The following is a 12,930-nucleotide window of genomic DNA, read 5'->3' on the forward strand; positions in this document are numbered from 1 at the left end:
GGGCTCTGACTACAATCAGATAGGGGCTATGTTCTGGCTCCACTATTTATAGCTTAGCAATCTTAGGCTTCTGGTTTCCTTTTAAAAATGGGGTAAATACCAGAAGGATAAACAAAACAATGTCAAGTCCCTGGCATGGTGCCAGGTTGACAGTATGTGCTGAATAAATGTTGCATATTATGATCATCATAGTTATTATCCTGTTAATTCTCAGCTCCTCTCGGTATTAGAAGTGGAGAAAAGGTACACACAAATATAGTATCATTTATCTTAATGATTTAAAATCATGTAGTGGAAAGAATCTCAGCCTTCTGAGATGATTAGCAAACTCTCTCATTATCTCTCATTATGGACAATATTAGAAAAAAATAAAATCTCTCTCAGGTTTCTGAGTACACAGAGGTTAAAGTGGGACAGGAGGACACTCTTTGAGTTTTGTATACAAACACAATGAAATACTGTATATTAGTTGCTAAAATGTTTCTAGAAAGGTATCAGAAAACCCAGTATCTGGGTAGAGTTCCACAGCCCTCTATTTCAGCAAACAGCTTGCTCCCCTGGGCTACCAAAGAAACACTCTTCTTAGCGAACACAAATTACCTATTGATAGGCTAGCTTTTTCAAGGAAATATTTTATGCTTTTTGAAAGCACATTAGTCAAATATTCACAGTCATTCAAATTTCTTTGGAGGCAGAAACATTTTTTTCAGTGTAATGTGAACATAGGTTACTATACTCACTGCATGTGAAGGGTTTGAAGCTCTCCATCATTAACCAAATGAGAAACTTTTTCCAAGTTAAACATAACTTTTTTCTGTATCAGGAATACAGAGTCCTGGATAAACATACCAGCCAACACTTGTCCTAAATTATTTCTGTGTTAAGCAATCAACAAATTTAATAGGTGAGTCCTTAAAAAACCAATTAGGAATCTTTTCCTGGAAGAAATACCTCTAGGGTAATATCCAAGGTATTAAGAAGTAACATTTTCTTAATTAATACACTAGTTTAAGGAACACTTCAGCATTCTGTTTGCTTTGCACCACTTAGGTGGATTATTTTATATTATATAGACAGACATAGAGACTATTTCTTTTTGGGCCAATGAACCACACCAAATAATGTTACATAAGTGAATTTGTATTCTTTCAGATGCCTACTACAGGACAAGTGAAAGAGTCAAGTATTAGGTTTTCTGGCCTTTCTGTTGTATAGTCAGCAGGAAAGACTATTAGTACTGTCAATGCCAGTTATCAGTGTCATCTGTCACCAATTTCTAATGGTTCTTCTGCCTTAATATGGTTTGGTAAGTAAAACGAAATCACAATCTACATATGTATACACAAACTAATAGAATAACAATGGGATAAAGTTGTTGTTTTAAAAACAACTTGTTTCTTAATGTTGACTAATCTAATCTCAAGAAACAAATAATTTAGAAGTGCTTTAGAGATACACAGATATTACAATTGTTCATTCTGTTAATGTGCCAACTTCATTCTTATCCTTTTCTATTTTCTACTATAAAATAAAAGCTATCTTTTACAATGGAGTAATCATTTAATGACTATATTTAGAGTTTAATATTTTACAATAGTTAAATATTTTCTAAGTTAGTTACAAAAAGCTTAATGAGATGTTAAGGAAGCAATAAACTCCTATTCCATCTAATCTTGGTTTTTAATCCAAAGAATTAGGTTCTCTATACTTCTGGGAAGATTTAATGTAGGTGGATGAGTTTTCTTTTCTTTTTTCTTTTAACTTTTAACATTTATTTATATTTGAGAGAGAGACAGAACATGAGCAAGGGAGGGGCAGAGAGAGGGGGAGACACAGAATTCGAAGCAGGCTCCAGGCTCTGAGCTGTCAGCACAGAGCCCGATGTGGGGCTTGAACCCACGAACTGTGAGATCATGACCTGAGCCAAAGTCGGATGCTCAACTGACTGAGCCACCCAGGTGCCCCAGGATGAGTTTTCTTTTAAGCTATTGGGACCTGTGAAGTTACTTTAGATCTTAAAATATTATTAATGTGGGGGTGCCTGGGTGGCTCAGTTGGTTAAGTGTTTGGCTCTTGATTTTGGCTCAGGTCACGATCTCAGTTTCGTGAGTTCAAGCCCTGCGTCAGGCTTTGAGTTGACAGCATGGGGCCTGCTTGGGATTCTCCCTCCATCTTTGCCTCTCTCTCTCTCAATCTCTCCCCCAAAATAAATAAACTTAAAAAAATTATTAATGCTGATAATACCTATCAACTTTTGACAATTAAATTTTGGGTTCTAAATAAGCCTGTAAAGACAATAGCTTCAAATCTTCCATGGCACAGATTTCTTGGTGGTGAGAGCTAGATATTGGGTGTATTGGGAGATGAGAATGTAAATTACAGTGGCAGAGGAAAGGATAAGGGGTCAGACTTGAAGAAAAACACACATCTTTGTTACCCTTGCTCTCAGAGGCAAGCTGCATCACATGCGGCTCTCCTCTGACAGTTCCCCACTGTGTAAACCTATCAGAAAATGTTACCCTGACATTCTGACCAAAACTGTAATTTAAGTGGAATAGAAATATATAAAATAGAGATAAAGTACATTTTCAAAGGCTGAGTGGAAACACCAGGGGGAGCTCAATCTCTCTCAAGACTGCCACCCCAGCAGACTAGCTCTGTTAACAAAAACAACCTGTTGAAGGAAGCACACAAGAGTAATGCAGCTTTCTGCTGGCTTAGATGACGTTAACTAGGAGATATTGTTGAGCTGAAAAACCAAGGTACAGAACAGTATAAACAGAATATTATTTATAGAACATTCACACATATACATATACGTTTCTATCCACAGGGCACCTCTGGTAGGCAATCCCAGAAACTGGTAACAATGGTTGCTTCCAGCAAAGAGGTATTGAGTAGCTAGGTGATGGAGCCACAAGTAAGACTTACTTTTCACCTAGTGACCCTTTCTTAGGCTTTGAATTATGTACCATATGCACATATTCTTTTTAAAAGTTAAAAATCCATAAACTAAATACTCCTTCTTTGATTTTATTTTACTTCTTAAAGAATGAATTCTACCTGATAAGTAATTGTATCTGTGAGTAACAATTCTCTTTAAATTCTTCATCAATACCCTTTAATTTAGCAGCACTGTCTCTACAACTGCCTGTGGACCCTACTATACAGAAAAGAATGGTCTCAGGTCTGTTTGACCTCAAACAGGTCCTCAACTTGTTTCACATTTCTTAATAAGAAGGAAGACTTTTTTAGTCAAAGGCAACTTGATCTAAGTTTTAAAACTAAGGAAGATATGTAGACAAAAATAAAACAGAGCCAGAAACATACACATTAAAGCGTTTCACAGAGAGATGGGGAGAAATGGAGACTCATGAACTAATGTTCCTATGTTAGGGTCTTTAAGGATAAAATGAGTTCTAATCTAACGCTAATGGGGAAACATGGGATTGTGTTTTACCCCTACCATACAAGTTCTAAATGAAAATATCAAGTGAAAGTAAGCTGTATTATAATATTCATTTTTTAAAGCTTATGCAAACCTGAGATAATTATAAGGCATTGAATTAGATGTTAAACCCCATGGTATTTGGCATAAGTACCGTTAGTTATCCTGTTCTTTATATAACTTTAACTTTTATTAAAGTTAAAAAGCCTAAGAATATTACAATATAAATACATTTCCATTGCCATTTTGGGCCAGATAAGTCTTTGTTGTGGGGAGTGTCCCTCACATTTGTAGGATGTTTTACCCTATCCCTGGCCTCTTATCAAGATATCAGTAGGATCCCCTTCACTGTGACAATCAAAAATGTTTCCAGACATTGACAAATGTCCTCTCCCTCTGGGGGAAGGGGAACAAAATTACTTTACAGAGAAAGAAACAAGAAGGCAAAATTACAGAGATATCTTTCCTTTGTGCATTTTTGCTGCTTTTAATTTGGGAAAAGCCAGTGATGTGTTGGGAAATTAAAGCAATCTTGCAAAGTACAAGAGAATGTATAATATATATCATACCATGGGACATAGCTTAATGGAGTAAGAAATGTTGATGAATAATTATCAAACAACCATATGTGTTGATTTTTCAATGGTCCCACAACAACTCATAGCAGAAACTCAAATTAATGATACTGAAAAGTAAATCACCACCTTAATCTAATTTAGACTTCTGTATATTCTCTTCTAGATTTATCTTTATTTGGTAGAGGATGCCAATACCTTTAAGAAGAGTAAAAGACTTGGGTTAGGGGTAGCTCTGAGCCACAGACCTGGAACACTTATGTTACAATGTGAGCAAAAATAAAATTCATTAAGATAGCATTTTATACAAAGAATTAAGGTTTCGGACGTCTTGGTCTTGTGGTGAGAATCCTGAAGAACTGACGGGGCTGCGCAGAGTCTATATGATGGCCAGACTGGGGGTGCTCTTTGATGATTATGGAGTCCTTATTACTGATTCTGGATTATCTTCATTAAACTACCAGAGTGCGCGCCTTCTAGACAAATTTGGTGAGCACAGGTTACTTACTTCCAGTGAAGGCTATCCATCGAGCATATTTTGTAGCTTCTCTTCGCCAGTGGGAAGCCACCAGCAAACCACATGTGACAGTCAATGAAATGATTCCCATGATGATAAAAAACAGTGTGGTGACCCACTCTGGGGGAAGCCGAGGTGGGATGCACGTCCGGTCTCGTCCATGGATTGTCTGACACTGTCGCACAAGGCCCACAGTGAGTGCTCCTGGGGAGATGCAAAAAGGTGGGAACGCTTGAGTGGGTTTGTCATTCCAGGGAATATTCCCCACCAACACCCCTTGAGTCATCTTATTTCTGTGTGGATCGCTCAGGCATTTATTTCACCGAGTCTTATTATTCAGCATTCTGCAATTCACAACATAGTCATACTTAACATACAAAATGAACTTAGAAAAAAAAAAATCACAAAACCACAAGAGGCAGTTCTTTCAGTCACTCATTGAACAAGTACTTTTCGGAGTACTTGTGTCAGGCAATGTTCTGGGCTCTAGCGAAGTAACAACAAACAAGACAGATGAGGCTCCTGCTCTTGTTGAACTTACATACTAGCAGAAAGAAGTGGAACTTTTCTATTCTCAGATCCAAGACCCAATGTACATTATCTGATTTTGGATGGAGAAAAACACTTTTCAGGAAAATGAAGGCAAACTTGAAATATCTAATCATAATACAGAGATAAAATTAAATAATGGATTAAATATTAGAACATATTTTATTAAAGTTAAAAAGCCTAAGAATATTATAATATAAATACCTTTCCATTAAGTTCAAGAAAAAGTTGGGAAAACTGGTAGGTCCTCCCCCATTTGGTAAGTTCAACAATTTGTACAACATACAATTGTTCAGATTGCTAAACCATTACCAGCATGCTTCAGCAGAGGAGCAAAGGCATTAGTGGAAACTTTTCAAAGGCCCCCTCTCTCATTTAAATAACATGAAAGTGATTTTTGTAAAACATCACGTGCTATTTTTACATAAACATGTTCTTATGTCAAACCCAAGGAACCCCTCTATCAAATTTAGGGTGAACTGATTTATAGAAACCTAGATATGGAAGGCAAAAGTATTTATTTTATTCTCTTCCTCATTAAGAAGAACAATTAAAATGTTACTTTTGAGTGAAAACTGCTTGTTTCTCCCTTTAAGAGCATCTACAAATGGGAAAACTGTTGTCTAAAACACAAGAAAATAAATTCCTGTAACTACTGAAAACATAATAGATTTCTGCATCTTTTTTTGGTCTTAATTATTTTCTCAATTTGAGCAAAAACATTACCACCACCACCACCACCAAAAACACATTAACCTCAAAATCATAGCACTTGCCACAAACAAGTGCCTTTTTTGAGGACAGTCAGTAAAATTCCTAGAGACATTATGGGAAGCTGCCTTGGTGGGAAAGATAGACCAGAGCTGGACATGAGGATATAGATGCACGTGTAGGTGGATGGGGCTGCTGGAGGGGGGGCAAGGGGGGGGGAGGAGGGAGGGAGGGGGAGAGAGAGAGAGATGGAGGGGGAGAGAGAGAGAGAGAGAGAGAGAGAGAGAGAGAGAGGGAGAGAGGGAGAGAGGGAGAGGGAGAGAGGGAGAGAGAGAGAAGGACAGAGGGAGAGGGAGAGAAGGGCAGAGGGAGAGAGAGAGGCAGGCTATTAAGCAGGCTGCATGCTCAGTGTGGAGTCTGACTCGGGGCTCAATCCCACGACCCCGGGTCACAACCTGAGCCAACTGGAGACGAAATCAAGAGTCAGACACTCAACTGACTGAGCCACCCGGCGCCCCTGCAACCTGTGTTTTGCCATTGATATATTTTTAGAAATAAACCAAAGTGTTCAAAGAAAATGAAGCGAAAAATCAGTTTTCTGAAAACTGAGTTGTAGTCCCCCGTACCCTCAATGCTAATTCTGACTATAACTCTTTTGGGAGAGTGGAAGAAGAGCACTCAAAGAAGCTGTACCCTTTTCTGTCAAATCATCCAATAATTAGGCCCATCTTGTGATCTCCACATAGGTAAACAGCATTATAATTTGGGATTGTCTTCGGCAGAATGGAGACATATGGGGGTTGGGAGGGGAATAGAAAGTGAGCAAACCTTTATAATAATTCCACACACTATCCTTTCTAGGTGCTGCTTGGAGCTCAGTGACTTAGTAGGTCTAAGAGAAGTAAATCAGTTAAAAGTTTTTGACACTGAATTGCTAACCTTGAAATTGCTTGAACCAGAAAAAGGGAGAGCATAGGGTGAGTAGGTACCAGGAAGTTGCATAATTGTTTTTAAATCGAAACCGTAAAAAGTTTCGTTGAAAAGAAAACTTGAGGGATAGAGCTTGTCTTATGATAAAGCATTTTATTATAATTTTGGAAATAAAGAAGGGATTCACAGAATGCTCAAGAATGAACAGGAAACTACTCTTGATCATTCAGCAAAAGACTTCTAACAAATTACCCTTTATAGTCACTATCCCATTTATAAAACTGTAATTGCTCTAAGAATAGACAACAGGCAATGAAAAATCCTCTGACAAAATCCAATACTGTGGATTCTGATTACAGCAGTAACTTTCTTCACAACTTAATTTAAAATACCAAGAAAGTTTTATTGGTAACACTATATAACTAATGGACTTAGATTTACATTTGATAATTACTTGTTGCTGACAAATATTTAAAATTGTAGGTAGGTCCAGTAACTAAACTGTCTTTCCTTCAAAATATTTCTGAGTATTCTTATGCTACCTCTTACCTCCCGTTTATAGATATGGCAAAGAGCATTAGGGCTCAAATTCAATGTAACTTCCTGTGCCTGTAGATTGTTAAGCTTTCTGAGGGGGACTGCTCTTGCTTCTTCTACTGACTGGCATACCACATCAAATGACTACAAACAGAACAAGTAAGACAAGGAAAATGAGAGCTGTCCCTGCTACAAACCAAATGGAAATAATCTGACACATGTTCAGTTTTAAAAGCAGTTATACTCCTATATTTACAAAGGTCCTTACTACCACACATCAAGACCAAATACTCAGCAGCTTTCTGGAAGAAAAGAATGCTAAAGCTAGCTGAGATATGCTGTATGTAAGAACATCAATTCACAAAAATTTTATTGAATGTCTATGTGCCCAGCATTGTTGTATGGTCAAAGATTCTAAAAACCAATACTCTGTCACACTTTTAGTGAAAATAGATTTTCCTTAAATAAATTATAGGAGGGCTAGTACAAAGAGTCGACATTGCTGCTATAATTCTTTCTCTTGAGTAAGACTCTAGGTCAACATAACTTCTATCATAGTCACATATTTTCCATAAAATGTCTGGGGAGAGGGATCTGCAAAGGTTAACTGTGCTGCTGCTATTACATCTTGTAAATTCAGGTACTGTTGTGCCCAAACTCACACCAGGTCTTTAAATTTCATCTTTTACCTCAAAGAATTATCTCCTGTTTGTAGATTCAAATCCACCTCTCATGTTGACTAGCCAAGACCTTTTACATCCTCCAAATTCTCTGGGCACATTTAGTCTGTATCACACAATCATGCACTTGATTTTAAGGTAGCTTCTTTTTTACCTCAAACAGAAAATGGGCCTTTCAGGAGAGAACTGAACCTTCTACTTCATTGGAAACCCCCCGGAATGGCCTGTAGCAGTGGGCACAAAGCAGGACTTAATAAGCATTTGGTGAGCTTGAAAGAATTAAAAACAAGCTAAAGTTAAAATCATGCAGGATTAAATAGGTTCTTCTGTAGACCTTGTCTTGCTCAATGTGATTTCCTAAGGCACACTAATTAATAATTAACCACAAGCTCAGCCATTCACTAATTTTTCTTTTTTTTCCAATAGGTCCTTTGCTTCTTTAAGGGGCCTGTAATTCTATTTCCCAAACAGCCAATCCATCTTTACCCTGCAGCTGTCTCCTAGGTAACCAATCCAGCCAAATAAAAGACTTGCACACAATAGGAAAAAGGAAACCAAACAGGAACTACAGCATCCCACATGCAGTTCAGTAGCTCACCTGTGTATCACTACATGCAAAAGGAAGTCATAATGAGTTTTACCCTGCTGCGTGGGGTATCTTAATTCAAGAGGCTTTTGACTCTCCGATATCTATAGATCCAGACACTGTTGAAATGATTTAGCACAGCCAGTCTGAGCATGTCTGTTGTCACAAAGAGGGTCATTATAAGGCATGTCATCCCTACAAGGAAAAGCTGTGTCACAGAAAACCGGACACACAGGCCTTGAAAAGCAGAGAGGCACACAAACCCAACAGAGTCTGTCAGAGCTAATCATGTCCAGTAAATGCTTGCCAACCTGGCCACAGAGAGCAGTGAGATGACATGGTTTCGGAGAGAAGTCAGGTGTTAATAGTATTGAGGATCCCTTGTATATTCACTTTTCCCCTGCTGTTGTCATGATGTCTTTGGGTTTTGACTATGATGTGTCAGGGTTTGGATTACTTAGAGTCTATCCTACTTGGAATTCGCTGAGATTCTTCAACGTGCAGATTTAAATTTTTCATCAAATTTAGAGAGATGTCAGCCATTATTTCTTCACATATTCTTTCCGCCTCCTCCTTTCTTCTCTTTCTGGGACTCCCATTACGTGTATGCTGGAAGACCTGATAATGTCCCATTAGTCTCTCAATTGCTCAGTTCATTTTTTATTATTTTTTCCTTCTGCTTCTTGGATTAAATCATTTCAACTGACTCATCTTCAAATTTGCTGATGCAAATTTGCCAGTTTTTCATTTCAGTTATTGTACTTTTCAACTCCAGAATTTCTGTTTTCTTTTTATAATTTCCATCTTTTTGTTACATATTCTCTGAGACTTTTTTTTTTAGTTTTTAAAAAATATTTATTTTTGAAAGAGAGACAGAGTGTGAGCAGGGGAGGAGCAGAGAGAGGGAGACACATAATATGTATGAAGCATATTATAAGGATAAGCATATATAAGCTCTAGGCCCTGAGCTGTCAGCACAGAGCCCGATGTGGGGCTCGAACTCATGAACTGTGAGATCATGACCTGAGCCAAAGTCAGACGCTCAACTGACTGAGCCACCCAGGCGTCCCGTGACATTGTTTTCTTACTTTAAGTCTTTATACATGAGTTCCTTTATTTTTTGGAATATACTTACAACAGCTGATTTAAACTTTTTGTCTAGTGAGCTTCCTCAGGGACAGGGTCCATTCTTTGCTTTTATTTTTCTTGTGTATAGAGGCCATACTTCCCTGTTTGTATGTCTTGTAATTTTTAGTTGAAAACTGAAAATTAAAAATATTACAATATGACAACTATAGAAATCAAATCCTCCCTCCCCTAGGGTTTGCTGTTGGTACTATTTGTTTACCGACTTTCCTGGAATAGTTCTGTAAAGTTTGGATTCATTGTTGTGTGTGGCCTCTGAAGTCTTTTCCATTAGCTTAGTAGTCAACTAGTGGTTGGAATTAGATTTCTTTAAATGCCTCAAATCAATGTATCTTTCAGCCTCTACTGTGTCTGTTGTGGAACATTTTCAAAGCTCCAACAGGCAATTTACAACTCTGCCTTAGTATTCCTTTCATGCTAGCATGGAGCCTCAAGATTAGCTAGAGGCAAGAGATTAATTAAGGTCTTCATAGGTCTTTCCTGTGTATGTGAGAAGCTCTAAATACGTATATAGTCTAGATTCCTAGGAGTTTCTCAAAGACTTCTCTGGACATCCTGTTCCCTGGTTTTTCCTTCATGTTGTTCATTAGCCTTTAGTTAGTGTCAAAGATAGTATCACCTCAGCTACCTGCAACTTTAAACAACTGCTGTTGATTGTTTTCAAGAAGTGCCCTGAGGGTAGGGCAGTGAGCTCTGAATCTGGTCAAATAAAGGCAAGCCCTGAGGAGATTCTCCTAGAGCTGGCATTACATAGTATCAATCTCTGAGCATGGAGCTTTAAGGAGCACCAGACCCTCTGGCCATTTCAAGTGGTTGCTGAGCCCCTGGTTTACAGGCTACCAAACTTGCATGGCTATTGACTTTCCAGGGTACTGCATAGCAGGGAGAGGGGGGTGTGATTAGCACAATTTAAACTGCCACAAAGCTTGCTCTTCTTACCAAGATTCAGGGGATTCTCTTAAATCAATGCTCCTTGGATTGTTGTAAGCCTATAGTTAAATTCTAGAGTTCTGAAAAAGTTGACCTGAGAATTTTTGCCAGTGTTTTCACTGCATTTATTGAGGAGCAGATTTTCTGAAGTCCCTACTCCACTATCACAGAAGTTAAAGCCACAGGTCACAATCTGAATCTCTGCTCTGACACACTTGGGTAAATCCCTTAACTTTCCGAAGCTTGTTTCAGCAGCAAATTAATATGACTTAACATTTAGATTTCTGTCAGAAATAAATAAGATGATGAGATAATACTTGTAAAACAACTGGAACTGTAAGCACTGAATAGCGATTGTTTTTCAGGGAAGTAAATTAGGTATTTTTGTTTTAGTTAAAACATACACACACAGGGCAGTAGACACAATAATTTAACACAAGAGTGCACTCATGAAACTCATATTCCAAAATAAAAGGGCTGACATCTGATGGTTGCTATGGCTGCTAGTCATAAAAAGTAGTCAGGACAACACTCTCCTGCCCATCTACTTTAGTATATCATTCAGGTTGAAGATTAAGCACAAGGCAAGTTCAGCCCTGCTGAATAAAAACTCTGGGGGCAGATTTTATAGGAGTAGCAAGCTGGGAACATTGGGATTGAGAAAGTGTTGCTAACAGAATGAAATTACAATATGTTGTGTTGGGTAGCAAATAAATAAAAAACAGTCATTAATCTTCCTTTTTTAGTTTGACTTCCTTTTCTCTTAAACTCCACTGGCTGTTCTATCTCTACTTAAATATATATGTTACCAGCTGTTTGTAAGTAGGACTGTGGTTCAGAGGTCATATCTCATTTTGAAATCGACTAAATCGGGGCACTGGGGTGGCTCATTCGGTTAAGCATCCAACTTCCACCCAGGTCATGATCCCGTGCTTCATAGGTTCGAGCCCTGCATTGGGTTCTGTGCTGACAGCCCAGAGATTGGAGCCTGCTTCAGATTCTATGTCTCCCTCTCTCTCTGCTTGTACTCTGTCTCCCAAAAATAAACATTAAAAAAAATTTTTAGATCAACTATATCATACCCTATGCCATTCTCTCATTGTAACTTATTCTATTAGCTCTTGCTCCATAAACTCGGCCTTGAGTCTAATCCTATAAATACATTAAACATAAACTAGCAGTTAAACTCTATTTTAAAATCTGCCTTACTGACAAGTACAATATGGTACCAGAATCTGTCCTATTACAATCCCAATCACTGAAGCTCTTAACATAATATGAAGTCATTAAAGAAAAGCCCACCACAATGTTTAAATTGTCTATACAATGTATAAAAAATACGTGGAACGGTATCTGTCACATGGCTAAGAGTGGCCTACTCTGAGTAGGATTAGAGGGTGGAGTAGGGTTGAGAACCGTCATACTTTTCACTGTCTTATCTGAGTGTACATTGATACAATTCTGTCCTTTAAAAAATATGCATTCATTTTATATTTTAAAATTCTAAAATGTGTAGAGTGTTACATATTAAATGTAAATAAAATGTACTAACTGCACATATACTGCACACTGTGAAATCTTTCAATCACTTATGATTTTAAGCACATGCTCTGGATCTAAAAGAAACTAGAGAATGCCAAAGAAATGAAAGTAAATCAGGTAGAGAACTAAAATGGGATTTAAATGACCGCATTTACATTTTCTCTTCCATTTCAACTAGACTATCATGACAAACTGCCATGGAGGAATGCAACAGATCATATTGTTTCCTTCCTGACTGATGTGGCAGAACAAACCCAAAACAAGTTTAACATTCATTTCACTTAATGAATAGTCTCCATGTTTTACATGTAGAAGTGAACTGCTTTAAGGGAGATTATACTGGTAAAGGGAATACAATCAAACAAATTTGGTAGGCCAAATAGTTTTTGTGGGCAGAAAACTGCTGCAGAATTATTTACAAAAGTTTTTTTTAAATGTTTCATTCATTCATTCATTCATTCATTCATTCATTCATTCATTCATTTATTTTGAGAGAGGGAGAGAGAGGATCCAAGAGGGCTCTGCGCTGGTAGCAGAAAGCCCGAGGCAGGGTTCCAACCATGAGATCATGACCTAAGCCGAAGTTGGATATATAACTCCACCCAGGCACCCCATATTTACAAAAGTATTTTTTTTTTTTTTTTTTAGAATATGCTTGTCTAGCTCAACATGTTGTATATATATATTTTTTTTTAACATTTATTTATTTTTGAGACAGAGAGAGACAGAGCATGAACGGGGGAGGGGCAGAGAGAGAGGGAGACACAGAATCGGAAGCA

General features: G+C 37.8%; 1 protein-coding gene across 2 annotated transcripts in view; it reads right to left on the bottom strand.

Annotated features, from left to right (window-relative positions):
• The window catches only part of MOSMO (modulator of smoothened), a 68,112-nt gene that overhangs the window by 7,653 nt on the left and 47,529 nt on the right, over positions 1–12,930 (bottom strand). For both annotated transcript variants that reach the window (XM_078439825.2, XM_060648751.3), the window contains exon 2: positions 4,532–4,744. In XM_078439825.2, the coding sequence (XP_078295951.1) occupies positions 4,532–4,744 (213 nt within the window). The remainder of the gene's footprint in view (positions 1–4,531; positions 4,745–12,930) is intronic.

The sequence above is a fragment of the Panthera onca genome, chromosome E3 (genome assembly GCF_046562875.1).
Source record: "Panthera onca isolate mPanOnc1 chromosome E3, mPanOnc1 haplotype 2, whole genome shotgun sequence".
Classification (NCBI taxonomy): Eukaryota; Metazoa; Chordata; class Mammalia; order Carnivora; family Felidae; genus Panthera; species Panthera onca.